Source organism: Saimiri boliviensis, chromosome 19 (assembly GCF_048565385.1).
Source record: "Saimiri boliviensis isolate mSaiBol1 chromosome 19, mSaiBol1.pri, whole genome shotgun sequence".
NCBI classification, from domain to species: domain Eukaryota; kingdom Metazoa; phylum Chordata; class Mammalia; order Primates; family Cebidae; genus Saimiri; species Saimiri boliviensis.
This window is the reverse complement of record NC_133467.1, coordinates 9,822,868-9,843,541: the sequence shown is the minus strand read 5'-3', so window position 1 is coordinate 9,843,541 and position 20,674 is coordinate 9,822,868. Positions and strand designations below refer to the sequence as shown.

The 20,674-nt window shown below is 41.7% G+C and overlaps 1 protein-coding gene across 2 annotated transcripts in view; it reads right to left on the bottom strand.

Annotated features, from left to right (window-relative positions):
• NIBAN1 (niban apoptosis regulator 1) overlaps positions 1–20,674 on the bottom strand; it is a 210,409-nt gene that overhangs the window by 144,222 nt on the left and 45,513 nt on the right. The window contains exon 1 of one of the 2 annotated variants that reach the window (XM_003925288.4): positions 20,329–20,555. The exons of the other annotated variant lie outside the window; for it this stretch is intronic. Coding sequence (XP_003925337.1) covers positions 20,329–20,383 — 55 coding nt within the window. The 5' untranslated portion in view covers positions 20,384–20,555. Of the gene's footprint in view, positions 1–20,328; positions 20,556–20,674 lie in introns of those variants that run through there. 2 annotated transcript variants of the gene reach the window in all.

Below are 20,674 nucleotides of genomic sequence, written 5' to 3'. Positions count from 1 at the left end.
GGTACCAATGCCATCTTATTATTCTTAATTTCATTTCTCCCCACCACCACCTCCATCATGTAAGTCCCATGAGAGCAGGGATTTAGTCTGTTTTATTCATCCTGTTTCACAGAACAGGGCATATTTCTATTTGATGACTAGAAGGAAAGACACACAATGAATGCCTCATTATAAGAAATAGATAGGGCAGGCATAGTGGTTTACGCCTGTAATGCCAGCACTTTAGGAGGCCAAGGCAGGCCATCACTTGAGTCCAGGAGTTCAAGATCAGTCTGGGCAACATAGCAAGACCTGATCTCTACAAAAAAAATTGAAAAAATAAGCCAGGTATGGTGGCACATGCCTGCAGTCCCAGCCACTCAGGAGGCTGAGGTGAGAGGATAGCTTGAATCCAAGAGATAGAGGTTGCAGTGAGCCATGATGCCACTACACTCCAGCCTGAGCAACAGAGCAAGACCCTGTCTCAAAAAAAGAAAAAGAAAAAGAAATAGATGTGTTCCATGACACTTGAGGTTTTAAGGACTAAACAAGGATGTGCAGTCTTTAGGCTTCCCAGGGCCACAATGGAAGAATTGTCTTGGGCCACACACAAAATACACCAACAGGAAGGATAGCTAATGAGCTAAAAAAGAAAATCTTTTACAAAACCTCATAATGTTTTAAGAAAGTTTACGAATTTGTGTTGGGCCACATTTGAAGCCTTCCTGGGCCACATGCAGCGCACAGGTCATGGGTTGGACAAGCTTGGTCTAAACTAAATGCTGCAAGTTAAAGTTTATAAGTTTATTCTAAGTAAGTTTATTTGAAAAGACTTAATCAGTTAAACAACTTGTTTCACCAAAGAGAAAAGAGAGGCCTAAAGACAAGCCCAAAGTCACATGGAATGTGCTAGAACATCAATTCAAACAAGTTCTTCTGTAGCAAGTTCATGTACTTGCCCCTGAAGTTTATGCTGTCTATTAAGTCTGAAGGCTGCTAGTCTCAGCTCCATAAATTATAGAAAATGTATAGAAATTCAGTTCTGGTTCCAACTGGCACCAGGACTGGCTGACTAAGGATTTTAAAGAAAAGTATTTTATTTGAAGTACACTTTATTTAAAATCTTTGACTTTAGATTGCCGAAGGTATACTATTATAAATGATAAAACACCTACCAGTTGTTGAGAGTTCATGTCCCTATCACAGTGTTAAGTACTTTACAAGGATCAGTGCAATGATGGTTTACCACAACCTTTTTGCAGTGGAAGAAACCAAGGCTGGAGGAGGTGAGATAACTTGCAGAAAGTAGCACCGCCAGCAAGAGATGGGGCCATTATCCACACTTGACTACTCCATCTGCAGAGCCAACGCCCTACTGAATCAAGAACGCTGCACAGTTACCGTTTTATGATAGATGGTTTTTAAGGATTTACTTGCTCTGTAAGTTCATTTTAGTTTGTCCACTTTTCTTAAAATGAGATATACTATTAATATCATTTTGAAAGTGCATTTTATGTATCTTAGTGCAGATTATGCTCATTTGCAAAATATATCATATATGTACATTTCTCCTTTGAATGAACAATGCAAACATTTAAAAATATCCCTGGAGAAATGCTGAGTTTGGTTATCAGCACACCTTAAGGCATCAAATATTTTCAAAAAACATATATAAAGACATGAAGGTTTGTGCTCCCTTTCTCAAACATCCACTTACGTCAACAGTGGTGATGATCTGAAATGAGCAAAGTAGTTAACTATAGCATGCCTCAGGAGTTTCTTGTGAAAGCGCCAAATAATGATAATGAATGTGTCAGTAAGTGGGCTAGTCACTAAAGTTGTCATGGGTCACAAGGCATACTTTTCAGAATTTAACATTCCAGAAACCACTGAAAATGGTGAGAACGTTCAGAGAAAATGAGACAAGCTCACAGTCTAGTGACGATGTTTCACATAGAACACTGAATAAGGTAATTACATTTTTTTCAATTGCAACTGCAAATTACATGATTCAAGGAGCTCGTCATTACTTAAAATTCCTAAGGAGGAAAGATTATGTATTGGCACTACATTGTTTAAGAAAAGAAACTTTTTAAAAAAAATCTAAGCCCTTACTGAAAACATTATCTAAATACGCTACAGTTCAAATGTGATTCTATGGAAATTGGTGAGTTAGAGAGGGAAAGTGAGTTGGGTGAGGAAAACCTGGGAATATTCTAAGACAAAAAGGTCAGAAAACATTCCAGACCTTGGTAATTTGACTATAGGTCTAGAGGGAAAGCCAAGAACAGAAAATGAGACAAAAGAAAATGAAACCCATCCATTATTTCCCTTAACTGCTATCCACTGTGCCACCTCCTGGCTAGGAAAAAGGGCTAGTCATGTGAAATACTAGGTTTTCACATCTTTCCATCCCTTTAAGAGAAAACTCAGAAGAGATAAGACTATCTTAGCATTTCTTTGTGAGTTTAACCATTCAGCTAAGGGAAATGCAGAAGACCAGGGCAAAGGCAAACGACCTCAGGGCCTCTTTTATCTGGGTTCACGAGGGAGAGAGTCAAGCAGCAGCCCCTCTGTCTGCCTGCCTGTGCCTGCAGTTCTTCAGGGACAGGGAAATTATACTTCACTTTTAAGACTAGGGTTGAAAAGACATCAGATTGGAAAAAAGGCTTGTCATTTTCCGGGTGCTTATGTGTAACTCAGAATCAGAGTATATTTTGATTTGAACTGGAAACCGAAATCTAGGAAATGTTTGGTTTGGTTTGGTTGGATACCATGGACTATGAATAGAGCTCTGTACCCGGAGTGTAGAGACCAGAATTCCAGTCCTATGTGTGCTGTTACTAGCTAGACAGATGAGAATAGCTCATTCAGCTTCTGGGATTACAACAAAAGAGTTGGATTAGATGCTTATCTCTTAGATTCCTTGCAGCTCCATGAATCTTCTATGAATCTTTATTCAAGAACAGCTGTCTAAAAGAAATATCATCTGAACCATAGATGTTAGCCTCAAATGTTATCTTGTCTTCCAGAAGCCACACTAAAAATTTTTTAAAGGATCAAATTAGTTTCAATATATGTTATTTAGCCCAATAATAGGGCCAAATTTGTATTATTTCAATATGTAATTGCTATTAAATAATATTTTGTATTAATATTAATTAAATATTTTACATTATTTTCTTTGTACTAAAACTTCAAAATTGGAGTGTATTTTTAACTTCCATCCTATCTTAATTTGGACTCACCACATTTCAAGTGCTCATTAGTTACATGTCCCTAATGGCTGTTGAATTGAACAAATGGATATAGAAGGCTTCAACTTTTTTTTTTCTGAGATGGAGTCTTGTTCTGTCACCAGGCTGGAGTGCAGTAGCACAATCTTGGCTCACTGCAAACTCCACCTCCCAGGTTCAAGCGATTTCCCTGCCTCAGCCTCCCGAGTAGATGGACTACAGGCACACACCACTACGCCCAGCTAATTTTTTGTATTTTAGTAGAGACGGGGTTTCACCATGTTGGTTGGCCAAGATGGAGTCAATCTCCTGATTTTGTGATCCACCCGCCTCAGCCTCCCAAAGTGCTGGGATTACGGGCTTAAGCCACCACACCTGGCCTCGACTTTTCTTGCATAAATAAAAATGAAGCATATAGCCTACCTTCAAAATCAGAATTCACTTAAGGTAGAAAACCTATTCATTGAAATGTTAAGTTCAACATGTTGAGGGTGATATAAGGGAAAAGGTGACAGTAAAAACAAAGGCTAAGACTTTTCACAGGAATTGCCAATGAGAAAGATACAAAGGAAGGGTGTGTCATGTGGAGGTGAGAAAGTTGGACAGAAATAATGTGTGGCCTCCAGGCCTGGTGCACAAAATCTACCCACATAATCCTCCACTCTCTATCTGCCCTTATCTGCAGATGTATGCACAGTATCCACTTAAAGTCTTTGTGGCCCTAAGAATCATGAAGCCACTACCCACTAGGTCAGGGATTCTTCCCTTTCTTTCTTTCCTTTTTTCTTTCTTTCTTTCTTTCTTTTTTTTTTTTAAGAGACAGGATCTCACTCTTGCCCAGGCCAGAATGCAGTAGTGGAATTACAGATCATTGCACCCTCACTTGATCCTGGGTTCCAACGATCTTCCTACCTCAGCCTCTTAAGTAGCTAGGTCTATAAGCACGCGCCACTATACCTGGCTCATTTTTGGTTTTGTAGAGACAAGTTCTCACTATGTTGCCCGGACTGGCCTCAAACTCCTGGCCTCAAGTGATCCTCTTGACTTGGGCCTTCTACGGTGTTGGGATACGGCCAGCCAGGTCAAGGATTATTAATCTGGGGCCTGTAGACCCTTATGGGCTCTGTGGATAGAATTTAGGCCATCCAAACATTGAATGGAGGAAAAGAATACCATGTTTTATTAATCTTCAATTCAAATTCAGTATTTCCTCCAATTCTGAATACACTACAGTGGAATTTAGCAGTACTTGCGACTTTGTCACCAACAGAGCTCACAGATGTTTTCATAGCACATTTAAGTTGCTGGATACCTTAGAACAGGACTTGTTCAAACCTACAGTTATTAAACTCTCCATGAGACCTTGTCATTGATTTTATCATATCACAGATTTTAAAAATATTTTTATAACTACAGTTCAATAAAATTCATTTCTTTTATAATCCTCTGTATTTTTATTTTCATTTAAAAATGTAACTCTAAAAAGAGGTCCATAGGCTTCAACAAACCACCAAAGAGGTGCCTGGTACCATGCACTAGATGGAAAGAGTCTGTGTCCACACACAAGTCCACTCCCCTTCATTAACCCCCCCCACCAAATCTTCTTGGATAGTGTGGTGAGTGAAATATAAATCATTATATGCCACTGAGCTTTGAAGGATGGCTGCTTCAGCAGTCAGTCCATTCTAATTAATATCCAACTGAAATATGGTTAACATTGCCACCAGCTTCCGTGTACTGAAGAGAAAGAGACCAGCAGTGATGTGCTGGTAAACTGGATCTCAAAAAACAACACCACAAAAAGACTCCCACTATGGCTGATCTCAAGCTACCAATGTGATGTCACTGAGCTCTGAGTTAGGAAAAGATGCCTGGATTCAGCTCTTGCCAGCCAGTGTGAGCTGGCTCCTAGCATACCACTGGGGTTGCTCTTCCTTACAACCTTCCTGAAAAAGGTATCTTCCTATTGCCCTTCCCTGGTTTGAGGGAAGGAGTATGTGTAGGACCTTGAGAATAGTTGTTTAAAGGTGCCTATTTAAACCCTTGCGTCTGACTCTTTCAAAATGAATAAATAAAGCAGAATACCTTACAGGCAGTAATTTGTAAATTCAACAAGCTGTTGAAAAGAATCTAATTAGTACTAATTACAATACTAGAGTGTCCCAACACATTATAATGACATTGCTTCTGTAACGGCATTGTGTTTAAACACTGAAACATTAATTAGTCTGCAGAACAAATGTGTAAGATAGGTATTATTCAGCAGTATGTGAAAGCCAATTATTTACTCTGCAAGGGCCTGATGCCATTACCGATAGTAAAAACAGATTAACATAATGGTGGGACTGGGAAATGTGAGAATAACATCACATTTATTACATTATTCATTTCTGATCTTCCTTTTCTGACTGGGCATTACTACTGTCCTCATTTTCGTAGGAGAAACTGAAGGCAACCAGTGGACAGGTCCAAAATCTGCAGAGAATCCAACTTCAGATTCAGCGAGTCCTCAGGAAACTGCGGTGCCTGATTTACAGAGGTGAAAGTTCCATTTATTTTTATTTTTTTATTGTATGCCTTACTTCCCAATATAAATATTTTCTTTGATAATGAAGAAGTTGCATAAAGGTATCATTTTATTTAAAGTTAGTTTAAAGTGGCTACAGTGGCTGCTTTGGCCTATTTGTAAATTCCATATTACATTTTGCTAACATGTAGCTGAATTTTAATTTCTAGATTAAGCTATTTATAATCTACCATCTCACTCACTGAAAATATCCACTTCGAAAAGTAGCCAAAGGCCTGGAACAGTGGCTCACGCCAATAATCCCAGCACTTTGGGAGGCCAAGGCAGGTGGATCACTTGAGGAGTTAAAGACCAACCTGGCCAACATGGTGAAACTCTGTCTCTACCAAAAATTACAAAACAGGAAAAAATAGCCAACTGTGGTGGTAGGAGCCTGTAGTCCCAGCTACTCAGGAGGCTGAGGCATAAGAATCTCCTGAACCCGGGAGGCAAAGGTTGCAGTGAGCCAAGATCGCACCACAGCACTCCAGCCTGTGTGACAGAGTGAGACTCTATCTAAAAAAGAAAAAATAACCAAATAATTTAGAATTAAGATAGGGAAATGGAAATGGAATCCAAAGGTTAAAAGTTTAGTAAATGTTTCCATTTATACCAAGGGTTTAGCTCATTTAAGGTAGCTAAAGCAGCTAAGTGAGCGTTCAAATCCAAATCCTATCAAGCAGATACTTCTTTTCATTAAAGAAAAAGCTATGCATACTTGGAATTCTGGAAGAAATACTTAGAATTTCTGGAAGAGCATTTGATATCCTGTTACCTTTTATCTGAGACATTTATTTGCCTGGCACATAGTAGGCACTCAATAAATGTTAGCTTTTACTACAGTCATTATCATTTCTAAGACCAGGAGATAGCATTTTAGTTAGGAACTAACATCTCAGTTAATACACTCAGGTCTTAGTCATACTGTAAAATTCTTATTGACTTTAAATGTAAACAGTACATTTCAATTACTGTTACTAATTTAATTCTCTTCTCTAACAAAACCATTTTAAATATTTATATTCCAGATCTTACACATTTGCCATTGCTGCTCATAAAATTTGGCTTTAACTCCAAGCCTGCATCTGCTTTGCTTAGACAGCTTCTCCTGTGTCACTCATTCAGCATGAATTACACAGGAAATAATCCTTTAAACAAACACATTCAATCCAAATTTGGAAAATCTCTGAATTCTTTTTAGCTAATCATGGAAATTGTCACTTGTTCTGTGTGCGAACCAGAATTAAGGACACAAGACCACTAATAACGATGTGCTTTTTAAAGGAACATCTGCAATTTTCCTTCATTTCTGAATTGATCCTGCTCAGCTGCCCTGGCCCCAGACCAGCCCCATCTCAGCAGCCTCCTGCGTACATTCAGTTTTCTGCAGGCTGCTTCGTTCCTCTCCCAGGTCCATGGAGAATGCTGGTAGCAGGTCAGTACAGCTACATTCTGCCTAGATGTTCCAGCAGGCTACAGAAACACAGTAGCCATATTGCTCTTTCCTGAAGACTGGAGACCAGTAAGTTTTTTTATATCTTCCATTTTTCTCACCATGCTCATGTTTGCCTCTGTGTTAGCACATGGAGCATATAATGACTGCTTTACCATCCCTGCCTGCTAATTTCACCATGGCTGTAATTCCTGAGTCTATCTCTATTATTTCATTTATAGTTGTGGATATTTTCGTGTTTCTTCTGCCTACTATGATAGTTTTTAACTGGATGCTGGATATTGTGAATTTTACATTGTTGAATGGGTATGTTGTTGTATTTCTATAAAGAATCTGCACTTTATTCAAGCAGACAGTTAAGTTACTTGGGATCAGTTTGATGTATTTGAGCTTTGCTTTTAAATTTTTATTAGAGCAGGTCCAGAGCAGCCTTCTAGTCTAGGGCTAATTTCTGCTCACTACTGCTGAGAACTCTAACCCATACCTATATATTACAAGGCCTTTCTACTTTGGATGATGGGAACATGAACTATTTCCAGCTCTGAGTGAAGTCCAGGATTCTTTGGCCCTATAAATCCAGAGACACATGATCCTCTGTCCTAGAAAATCAGCTTTTACTTGTTTAATAATTTTTTCCCCTTCATTTTCTTCAGTCTCTGTTTTCTGGGACTTCTGTTTAGTCCGATATTGAAATTTTTGGACTGACCCTTTAATTTTTTTCTATATTGCCTCTTCTGTTCTCCATCTTTCAATATTTGTGCTCTATTGTCTAAGCAAAGCAGACAGAGGCTTAAAGTTAAAATAAAGACAAGTTTTATCAGCAACTATGGCAAATGTGTAACATCTGAAGTATACATACTTAAAATTGTTTTTTAGAGAGAAGAATTAAGTTAATAACAATAACTGAAATGCACTGTTTTAATTTATAATAAATAAGAATTTTAGATCTTAGAATTTAGATGCAAGATCTGTTCAATTTTATTTTCCAAAGCAACAATTAGATTTTCTAAAATGTTGATCATCAGATTTTTAATTTCCAAGAGTTCTTTCTTATTCTATTACTGTTTTTTCATCACATTCTGAACTTGTTTTACAAATGCAATTCTTCTCTTATTTTCTAAGATATTCATTACAGTTTAAATTTTTTTCTTCTCCTTTCATCCTTTCATTAAGCAAATAGTTATCAGTCAGGAACTGTGAACCAGACATTCGTCTATTTTCTGAGGGTACTATTCATTTCATAGCAATGAATTGAGACAAAGATCCTGCTTTCATAGAGCTTACATTCTAATGGTGGCACACAAGCAACAATTTTTTTTTTTTGGAAGGAGTCTTGCTCTATCTTGCTGAAGTGCAGTGGCACAATCTTGGCTCACTGTAGCCTCCACTCCCCTGAGTTCAAGCAATTCTCCTGTCTATAGGTGTGTGCCACCACACCTGACTAATTTTGTATTTTTAGTAGACGAGGTTTCACCATGTTGGCCAGGCTGGTCTCAAACTCCTGAACTCAGGTGAGCCACCTGCCTCAGACTCCCAACATGCTGGGATTATAGGCATGAGCCACCAGGCCTGGCCAGGCAACAAAATATCAAAATACTAACAGGCATCCTCTCCCCTTAAACCTTTCTCCCTCTTGCTCACTACACTCCCAACATAACACCCTTTCTTCAGTTCCTTCAAGTAGTTTCTTCTCCTCCCCCTTCAATATGATGTTCTTTCTAGCCAAAATATACTCCGCCTGGTTCTTCACACACATAGCAACTTGTTATCCTTCTGAATACCACAGCCAAGTATATCTTAATTCCATGCCCAATTGCCTCTATCAGTTTTCTATCTCAGTGCTGTTTTTAATCCCTTCATGACACTTGGCAAAATCTGTAATGTTGGTTACCTACTTAATAAGCATTAGGCTTCCTTCCTGCTAACTAAATCTGATTCCATTTGGGTATCCATGAGCCACCCTATAACCATGTGCTTCAGAGAAATGGCCCTAACCCCAATCCAGAGGTGCATCTTGAATGGTCTAACCAAATCATGATAGTTTCATACTCTTGCCAGTGATGGCTTAGGAAGGAATGTGTGACGCAATTTTGATCAGTGGGATGTAAGGGAAAGTCTGCTAATAAGGCATCTGGGAAAGGTTTCTTTGCTTTTATAAGGAGACTCAAAGAATAGACAGACCTCTTTTTAGCCTCTGGGACATAGCTGTGCCTGAGAATTTGATACCATTTGCTGCTGCAGCCACCTTTCAACCATGAGAGAGCTGGGCCACAGACAGTAGAAAGAAATTAGCTGGCTTTTGGTGGTATCACTGAGCCACTTAATTAATACTATCTTCATACGCTGTTAAGTTCCCATGAGCTCTTCTTGAGGAATCTACTAGATAATGAGCTCCAAAGGCCAGAGACACACCAACATAAGGACTGATGCATTAAATAACACTTAATTGTGAAACGAAGAGTGAATGAGAAAAGAGAATAGAATATAATGATTATATGTTTTAATGTAGTAAAATCATAAAATAAAGTTGAGAAAGAATTGGATTGGCATATACAAAAATTTTGTTTCTGATTTTAAAAGTAGTTTGTTCCACAGCTTTCCATAAGCAGAACTGATGATGGCAGTATTTGTATTATTATTCTGAGACGGTTGTATTTGGTATGATAAAGCAAATGAGAATTTCAGTATATTTAATTCTATCATTGCCTTGTGCCTTTAAGAACCAAGATTATCAGTGTAGAAAAGGATATGTATAAATATATTAAAAAGATACATTTTCCCTAGTACTGTATACTAAAAAAAAAGTCCAGAAATAATGGCCAACCCAGTTGTACAGTGAACATAGCTAGACTCAAATTGTAATACTGAAATACTATTTCCCACTGAAAGAAACTAGAGTTTCTTCTAGATTTTGCTTACTCCTGGTATGGGACAGGAAAGATCTTGACCGACCAGTTGGCAAGGGAGCTACCAAATACTACTGGGGTAATTTCTAAAAACTCAGGAGGCAACTTGAAGAGGTTTTCATTGGCCAATGATGGGTAAATGGAGCTTCAGTAAAATAAGAATTACAATGAAATTCTTGCTTTCATAATGATTTTTATAGTCAAGTTGATCAGCTTTAAAGGATGACAAGAAACCAGGAAATTATCTTGAAAACTGATCAAATGAAAAGATAATGGTTTTTCCTGCTTTTGAACTATCCTACTAGGTAACCAAATGATAGATATGGCAAGTATTGCTCTATAAAATTATCCCAGCTAATAAATAACAAAATGGCATATTAAAATATCACCATTTTTCAACCTCCAATAAATTAATGGGTCTCAGCAATGAGCATCAACAAAACAGCTACTAATATAACAAAAAAAGAGATAGCCAGCTATTATGTGCCTCCAGATGAAGAATACACACCACCACCTATAGTCTTAACAGAAGGATTGATTCTTTTTGTGGCTGCATAGTATTCCATGATATACATGTACCACATTTTCTTTATTGATGGGCATTTGGGTTCGTTTCATATCTTTGCTATTTTGAATAGTGCTGCAATGAACATATGCATGCCATCCTTTGCAGGAACATGGATGGAGCTGGAGGTCATTGTTCCTGCAAACTAATGCAGGAACAGAAAAACAAATGCCACTTGTCCTCACTGATGAGTGGGAGCTAAATGATAAGTACACATGGACATGTAGAAGGGAACAACAGACACTGGGCCCTATGAGAGGGTGGAGGGTAGGGGGACGGAGAGGATCCGTAAAAATAACTAATGATACTAGGCTTAATACCCAGGTGATGAAATAATCTGTAAAACAAACGTTTACCTGTGTAACAAACCTGCCCGTGCTGCACCTCTTCCCCTGAAATTAACATACAAGTTAAACAAAAGGGGGGATTGATTCTGAGACTGATCACGTCTTACTATCTCTGTCAACTTGTAGGAGACACAGGAAAAGTGTGTGGAACTGCACCGTGAGTAAACTCCAGACTGTGGAAAACTCTACATAACAAACAGCTCAAGTCTTTCAACAGATAAACTGCAAGTAAAAGATGGAGGAGAAACGTAGAGATTAAAAGAGACATTTTTTGGGGGCCCAGCATGTTGGCTCATGCTTGTAATCCCAGCACTTTAGGAGGCTGAGGCAGATGGATCACCTGAGGTCAGGAGTTCAAGACCAGCCTGACCAACATGGTAAAACCACGTCTCTACTAAAAATACAAAAATTAGCCAGGTATGGTGGCAGGTGCCTGTAATCCCAGCTACCCAGGAGGCTGAGGCAGCAGAATCGCTTGAATCCAGGAGGCAGAGGTGGCAGTGGGCTGAGATTGCCCCATTGCACTCCAGCCTCGGTGACAAAGATTCCATCTCAAAAAAAAAAGACAGAGACATCTTTATGAGTGGGTTAAGACTGTGTTTAAAAACACATAGTTGGGTGATGAAACCACAAGGAAATAGAGGGAGACATTATTATAAAACCTAGGATTAGTGGGGTGGTAGTCTATCACCAGGGGAGTCCCTACATAGCCATACTACACAGTGTTCAGGCCTGTGTATAGTCCTCTCTTGAATCTGGGCTGGCTCTGAGACCCGCTTTAACCAACAAAATGTGGCAGAGTAATGCGGCGCCATTCCAGGCCCAAGCCACAAGAAGTCCTAGAAGCTTCTACATGCTTTTACACTCTAGCAGTGTAAGATTCTGACCCACTATCTAAACAGTTCAGTATCCTATTGAAGAGGTCATGTAGAAAACCCACCTGGAGAGAAAGAAAGCCTTCTCAGCTACATCCAGCCACCAACTGATTCACCAGAGGCGCACATCCGCAGAAATAACCACCAGCAGAAATAAAAAGTAGAACAGGCTGGGCGTGGTGGCTCAAGCCTGTAATCCCAGCACTTTGGGAGGCCGAGGCGGGTGGATCACGAGGTCAAGAGATCGAGACCATCCTGGTCAACATGGTGAAACCCCGTCTCTACTAAAAATACAAAAAAATTAGCTGGGCATGGTGGCGTGTGCCTGTAATCCCAGCTACTCAGGAGGCTGAGGCAGGAGAATTACCTGAACCCGGGAGGCGGAGGTTGCGCTAAGCCGAGATCACGCCATTGCACTCCAGCCTGGGTAACAAGAGCGAAACTCCGTCTCAAAAAAAAAGTAGATCCACCCAGGCTAGACCCATTTCAGCAGAACTGTGAGCAAACAAATACCTGTTTTAAGAACCAGGATCTCTGAGGTAGTTTAACAGGCATAAATAGATAACTGAAAATAGTGGTCATTTTTGGAGAAAAAAAGAGGTCTAGAACTGCGCCGGGCACATGGAAGGCTCCTCTGATGGCTAGTGAAGTTCTTCTATTTCTTGACCTAGGTGGTGGCTACTAAGTATTTGCCTTATGATTTACTAAGCTATGCATTTGTTCTGTGTGGCTGTCTAAGCCCATATTTCCTTTTAAAATGAAAACAGGTTTCAAATAGGAAAAAGAAAAAAAAATCCACATGGTTTGGCATAGAGACATTTACCCTACTTCCAAAATTCCTTGAGACTCTGGACCTTTCAAAAGTCACTTTGGGGCTCCTAGTAAAAACTATTCATTTATTTTAATCCTATAGATGCATCCCATGGAACATCAAGCCTAGAAATACAAACCTTTTTAGGTCCTAGACCTTGCAATTTGCAAAAGTTAATTAATTGCTTTCCTATCTCTAAAGCTTTTATTCTCTTCTCTAAGTGAGAGAGAAAAAAAAAAAAATACAGTACCAAAGTCAGGGGACACTTTTTAAAAGCTGGCATGCATTTTCATATTGGCAACATCTTACTAGTCTGTTTTTAAAATGAATTTTCCAGTTTCAAAGGAGAAAATCTGTATTGCATTTGGGGTTCTGTTTAATTCTCTCTCTCTCTGTCTCTCTGTCTCTCTCTCTCTCTCTCTCTCTCTCTGTGTGTGTGTGTGTGTGTGTGTGTGTGTGTGTGTACACATGTGTATTCGTTTTGAACTGCTGGTAAAGCACCTTAAACAGACTATAGCAGATGAATTGTGTTTTTATTCTTTCGCCTTCCTTTCCACTATGCTTTTATCTTCACTTCTGACTTCATTTCCCATTTCACGGTGCAAATTGTTATATGTACCTTATCTCTTAGAGTGATGTTACCCAGCTATATAACAAAAAATTAACATTTCTGATTAGGAGATTAAAATTCCCTGCCATACTTCACACTGCATATCTTGTAAAACGTTCACAGTACATTTATTTTAATAAAATTAGAAACTATCTTTACAAATTGGGCTCCTGCTATGGCACTTTCTACCTGTGAACCCAGTTCAAACCTTCCCAGAGATTACAATAGAGTAAAACTACAATCAGCTCAGTGGCTCACAGTAAAAGATAATAAAAATTACTACTGTCACCCTAGTGGTTACTATTACTAGAGCACCTTTGATGATGTGGCCCTCTTACAGCCGACATCCATAGTAAAAAGAAGTCTTTCATCAAGACCAAAGCTTGATTCATCGTCTAACTCTAAGGGGTTCGTCAAGGCTTGTATTAGAAGCCACAGGAGGGAAAGTCACTCTCTGTTCTACCAGTACAGAAGAAAATGTTAACCTGTCTCGGTCTACTGTTTTTTCTGTCTTTGTGGTTGACTCTAAGAAACTCACAACTCACAAAATCTTTTATGGCTTTGCAACATGAGATTTGGTTTCCTAAAGAGCTTCCCATTTCTAAAGTTTTCTTTTCAATTCACAAAGACCAAAGGAAATAGAAAGTAATTATTGATACTAGCAATTCCTAATTTGTAGCAGTTTTCCTTATTCGAAACTCCTGCTAGCTTCCTTGGTAGTCTAGAGTGCCTGAAGGCATTTTTTCACTTAAAATATAAAACGATCAATATGTATTTGTGTATTATTCGTAGTGGGCCCTCTCCCTCCTGTTTCCCCTATACCCACTACTCTGGAGGAGCTGCAGTTTCTCACTTCTTAGGAAAGCCTATTCATTTCTACAAATTAGGAGCGGAGACAAATACTAATGGTATAATGGTTACCCACTTCCTACTTTCTTTGGATTAATTTTTCTTAAAGGAGAAATGTAAGGCAGCATTTAGTGTACTGGTCAGGATGCCTTTAGCCACAAGTAAAAAGAAGATAATTGTATTAGTTAGAATAAGGTTTGTCTGTGGATAACAATAAAACCACAGTAACACTGGCTTAAGGAGATGGAAGTTTCTTTCTTTCTTATTAAGGTCCAGGGGTAAACAGTCCGGGGCTGGTGTGAAGGTTCTTCTCTATGAAGCCAGGGGAATTTCACCTCCTTCTGTCTAGTTACTCTGCCCTACATGTGCTCCTTCTTGAAAGGACACCTCACAGTCTATGACGGCTGCTCAGGCATGGTTACAGTCCAGCCAGCAGTGTGGAGACTAGGACGAAGATGGTCCTACCCTTCTCCCTTAATGTCACTTTCCAGAACAGCACTTTTATCTCCATCCCACCAGCCAGAACTCAGTTATGTGACTCCATTTAGTTGTGAAGGAGTTTGGAAAATATCTTTATTATGGGAGTCCATGTGGACAGCTAAAATAACAGGGGAGAATGATGTTGGGGATAACTAGCTATTTCTACTATCCCAATCCAAAGTGGAATTTAGTGGCTCTCATAATACAAAGTATGCAGGGTTAGTATATGTTGGCTATTCGCAAAGTTTGTCAGGGATCTAGCTTCTCTTCTCTGAGACACTTCAGCTTTGCAGTGCTCCAAGTACTGGCTTTGCCTTTAAGCTAGCTTTCCTTCTGCTCATCAAGATAAAAACAGCAGTTGCAGGCATAACATCACAGATGCAACAAAGTCAAAAGAAGAAGGAGAGGAAGTGCCCTTCAGTTTGCCTCCTTTTTAAAAAGGACGAAAACTCACCTAGAAGCAGCTGGCAAACCTTCCCTCAAGTATCATGGACCAGATGGCAACATAATCCCACAGATACTATAATCATCACTGGCAAGGAGATCACTGCCACCATGACAGGTACAGACCTTTCAGGGGCCTTAAATGGGGCTAGCATCTCTGAAACAGAGGGCAACATTGCGAGTTTCTTTTTTTTTAAGAGAGACGGAGTATTGCCATGTTGTCCAGACTGGTCTTGAACTTCTGGGCTCAGGCAGTCCTCTTGTCTCGGCCTCCCAAAGTGCTGGGATTACAGGCATGAACCACCACATCTGGCCAGGATTTTTAATACCTGAAAAGAAACTGGAGTTCTTTCACAAAAAGGAATGGGGGCTGGGCACAGAGGTCCCTGCCTGTAATCCCAGCACTTTGGGAGGCCAAGGCAGATGGCTCACTTGAGCTCAAGAGTTTTGAGATTAGTCTGGGCAACAGGGCGAAAACCCGTTTCTACAAAAAAAAAATAGCTGGGTATGGTGACACGTGCCTGTACTCCCAGCTACTCAGGAGGCTGAGGTGGGAGGATCACTTGAGTCCAGGGAGGCCAAGGCTCCAGTGAGCCATGATTGTCCCACTGCACTCTAGTCCGGGTGATAGAGTAAGACCTTGTCTCAAAAAAAAAAAAAAAAAGGCGGGAGAGGAACGGGAAAAGGATTTTTGGTTGACATACCATAATCCATTTCCTAACTTTTTCATCCCGGTACATTGCCATTACTAGCCAACTTGGACTCTTAAGATTACACTACCAAAAATATTCAAATAAATCAGACCAGTTCTTATGTGCATCTCCCACCAACAAATTATAACCAAAGAAGCAAATGTGTGGACTAGAACAATGCATCTACACTAAGTAGACTGCAGATGTGTACAGCTCCCCCCATCCTCCAACTTGCCCATGGAGACTTCATTCTAGACACATCACTTTAAACCAGGCGTCCCCAAACTTTTAACACAGGGGGCCAGTTCACTGTCCCTCAGACCGTTGGAGGGCCGCCACATACTGTGCTCCTCTCACTGACCACCAATGAAAGAGGTGCCCCTTCCTGAAGTGCGGCGGGGGGCCGGATAAATGGCCTCAGGGGGCCGCATGCGGCAGGCCGTAGTTTGGGGATGCCTGCTCTAAACTTTGTATGTAGTCACCTAAGTTAACCCTTGTATAAATAAGGGTGAACTTCCCTAAGAAAAACATGTGCTGTTTTAAAGCTGAGACTCATTTCTAACTTTGTAAGCATCAGATCATTGATGAGCATTCGGAGGAAGCCACTGGGCCCTTTACATACTGTGTAACTGACTACGCACTAATAAATCCGGGTTGGGCGGGGGAAACAGTTTTCCTAACTGGTATTTGCTGCCGGCAGACCTGCAAGTGCCCACAAGGATCTGTGTATCCCACAGCTCTCAGCTGCAGCACTGACTGTCCAGTACTTTTCTGGTCCTCCACAGGACTTCTTACAGGGGAGAGCTTTCAGGTTTGTTTTCTTGTTGATTCATGAAAAATTCAAGGGTAATTTTTAAAGGGAAATAAAATTATAATTTAAACAGGAAAACACATTGTGGGGTTTCTGGTTTTGTTTTGGGTATTTTTTTAAAGCTATAGTTTAATTTCAGGCATACCAAAAGCTTTAAAGAAAAAGAGGCTGGGCATGGTGACTCATGCCTGTAATCCCAGCACTTTGGGAGGCCAAGATGGAGGGACTGCTTGGGGACAGGAGTTTGAGAACAGCCTGGGCAACATGGCAAAACCCCATCTCTACAAAAAATACAACAATTTGCTGGCTGTGGTGGCACACACCTGTAGACCCAGCTACTTAGGAGGCTGAGGTGGGAAGATCACCTGAGCCAGGGGAGGTCAAGGCTCACAGTGAGCTGTGATTGCACTGCGCTTCAGCCTGGGCAACAGAGTGAGACTGTCTCAAAAAACTAAAAAAAGAAAAGATGGCATAAAGAGAGAAGATCACCTAAATTGATCACTGAGATCTGGAATCTGAGCTTTCTTCCTCATTAAAGAAAGAAAGATTATTTTAGGTCAGTGCTAAAAACATCAATTAAGACTAACATATAACATGGCTCACGTGATCACAAGTTGGTCTCAGTATTATTTATTCATAGAAATATCTTACCAAGGGACATTAGGGAAAGGCCTCTAGAAACAATCCTAAAAATTTATTCTGTTGTAAAAAAAATAAACATTGTAGTAATTTCCAAAACTAACAACGTCTTTAGAAATGAAGTAACTCCTTAACATAGCTCATTTATCTTTACCTAGAGATTAACTAAATCCTAAGAAACTATGTATTTTTGAAACATCCATATGATACAGACGTTTTGAGGCACACAAGGAATGGCAGCTGTTAAATGATTTGTCTTAAAGTAAAGGCTGGCCGGGAGCAGTGGCTCATGCCTGTAATCCCAACACTTTGGGAGACCAAGGCGGGTGGATCACGAGGTGAGGAGTTCAAGACCAGACTGGCCAACAGGGCGAAACCTGTCTCTACTAAAAATACAAAAATGAGCTGAGCATGGTGGCTCATGCCTGAAATCCGACCTACTTGAGAGTCTGAGGTAGAACTGCTTGAACTGGGACCTGGGAGGCAGAGGTTGCAGTGAGCCAAGATCGTGCCACTGCACTCCAGCCTGGGCTACAGAGAAAGACTCCATCTCAAAATACAAAAAGGAAGGGCTGATTCAGTGTCGGCGGCATACAGCTGCTTATAATGCACACAACATAAAGTGAACAAAATTCACTCAAAATATATTGACTAGCTACTCTCCTTGCTAGCAAAGTTTATCAAGCTTAAAAGAAAGTTATTGTCTCAGCTTCAGGAGCTTTCAAATCTGTATTTCACTGACGGCTACTTTATGAGAAGCAGGTCATAAAAGTACTTTTAAACTTTACTGTCTTACTTTCAATCGTTTTGCTTACAATTGAATCAAAGCTTGAGAATATTTGTAGGCTAAAAGATGTGCAAAGAGGTAAAGATAGGGCTATGATTTTATTCAGAAACTGGGCTTCAAAATCATCAGGAAATCAGAGCCCATGACCCTCATTTGCTCACGCACTAACGATGTGCAATACCACGCATTTTTCCAAGGCTCTTTTCTCTTTTGGCAAGACTACCATTCTCACATGAAGCGATGAGTCTTTTTCTCTGGAGGTTGTGTTTTGTTTTGTTTTCTGAGACGGAGTTTCACTCTTGTGCCCAGGCTGGAGTGCAATGGCGCCATCTCAGCTCACTGCAACCTCCTCCTCCCAGGTCCAAGCAATTCTCCTGCCTCAGCCACCCAAGTAGCTGGGATTACAGGCATGTGCCACCACACCCAACTAATTTTGTATTTTTAGCAGAGGCAGGATTTCTCCATGTTGGTCAGGCTGGTCTCGAACTGCCAACCACAGGTGATCCACGTCTTGGCTTCCCACAGTGCTGGGATTACAGGTGGCGTTCTCTGGAGGTATTCTAACATTAACTCTTCTCTTCCCTCTCCCACTACACATACCTTCAAAGTGCCCTCCTGAATACAGAATGAAGAGAAAACTGAACAAGGCTGGGGATGTAACGACTGTCACATGTGCTATCGTTTTACTCATTCAAACACACGCATTACAAGTTCTTCACCTGCCCCAACTCCCACATGCTTTTGTATGTGTAATAATTTAATGCCTTTCAGAATAAAGAAGGTAATACCTTTTCTTATTATCTGAGTACAGTGTTTGCATCAACAGCAACAACTGGCATGACCAGGAAGTCTTCCTTAAGCAAGTTAATCCTTCACATTGCTTAACTTCAAATGGTTAGTGTAGACGGCCATCCTTCTACGACAGGTGATCCTAATCTTTCCAGTGAAATCAAGTCTTACATAAATACCGTAAACACAACTTTGCTAACATCCAAATGCAAGCCCTTTCTCACTATGTTCTGCTGGAGTGCCCTTTCAGTCCCCACACACTGGTGAACACAAGCATGTAACCACATTTTTCAGACTAAGGCAGGCTTCATTCATTTCTTTTAGGCTTAGTTCAGCTCTTTTACTAATATAAATAAATCATCCATCTTTTCCCCTTTTAACAAACAAAAGCAAGTGATACTTGAGCAAGTGTTGTCCCCTGACACTACGGGCTGTTGAGGATCTTTTACCTCCAAAAGCACCAGAGCAGGAATCTGGAAAATCAGCTCCGTTGCTCTTCAAGTGCCCTGATTTGATACCCTTTTAAAATGGTCTTAAATGTTGTGGTAACTAAAAACAAATACACAATCAGAACACCAAATGAACGACGTCCTCTTAGGAAAGGATTCAAGGGCCAAACAGACCTAGAGTCTAATACCTAGTTTAGAAGGTATTTCTGAAGCCGAGGGTGGAGGTTTGGGGCGGGGCGGGGAAGAGCAGTAATTGGCAAGATAACCAAATGTTAGGTAGTGGTGGAAGGCAAGGTTGGGTGGGAGGTGGGAAGAGGGGAGGCCAAATACGCCCGGGAGATCGAGTCAGGACTTCCTGCAGTTCAGTTCGGTTTGGGTCTCGGTTTTTTCTGCCACGCGCTCTCTACTGAGTCCGCACACCTCTGAAGGTCTCCCTAAACGAGTTTCTCCCCATCTATAACTTCGCGACCGTTAAGCACACCAGTGTTCCTCTTTCGCTTCGCCCCTCTCCGGGGCGGGAAGGGAAAGGCAGGGGCTGGGAACGTCATGACAGGATCCTTTCTGCCGCTGATGAAATCATCCTGCAAGTGCTACGGGGAAGTGCGAGCGAAGCCCGCGCTTTCCAAAGCCAGGCCAACATTACTAAGAGGGAAATTCTGCCTTAGCGGCCGGGAATCCCCAGGGGAGTCTCTAGAAACCAGGGATATCCCCGCTGCTCTCTGGGCGGCCAGTTCAGAAACCGCTCAGAACTCAGTCCAGGGCAGGCACCGGAGGGCGACGAGCGCCGGGCGGGGGCGGCCCTGACCCCGGGGCGGCGGGAGCTGGAGCAGGCGGCCGCGTCCCCACCCGCATCCTGCACCTGCCCGGCTCCCAAGACCTCCCGGTCCCCAGTCCACACCGTCGCGGGCGGGCTGCGGTCGGGGGTCGCCAAGCGCTGCAGGGAGAGGACCCAGGCGCGCCCTTTGGGGCCCCGGCCGTGGCGACCAGCCTGGCGCACGGGTCGGGGGCTCCCCAGGACCTGGGGGGGCGCGCGGGCGTACCTCGGATGTAGGCGCACTTGCCCTCGTCCAGCTGGCTGGAGGCCGACCCGCCCATGGCCGCGAACCGCCTGTGCCGAGCGCGGTAATTGCCCAGCCCGCGCCGGGAGGACTGGTCGCTCTGGTCCCCGCCCGCTGCTCGCTCCTGGAGGATGATCCGACTGCGAACCCGGCTCTGAAATTAAGGGCAAACTTCCTCTGAGAGGCGAGAGGCGAGAGGCGTCGCCTTGTGGGGCGCCTCCTCCAGGCCCGCCGCGCCCTCTGCGGATCCGTGGGCCGGCCTGGGGGCTGTCGTCCCGCCCTCGCCCCGCTGGAGAGCCCCGGCCGCCTGCCCCACCGAGGAGGACGC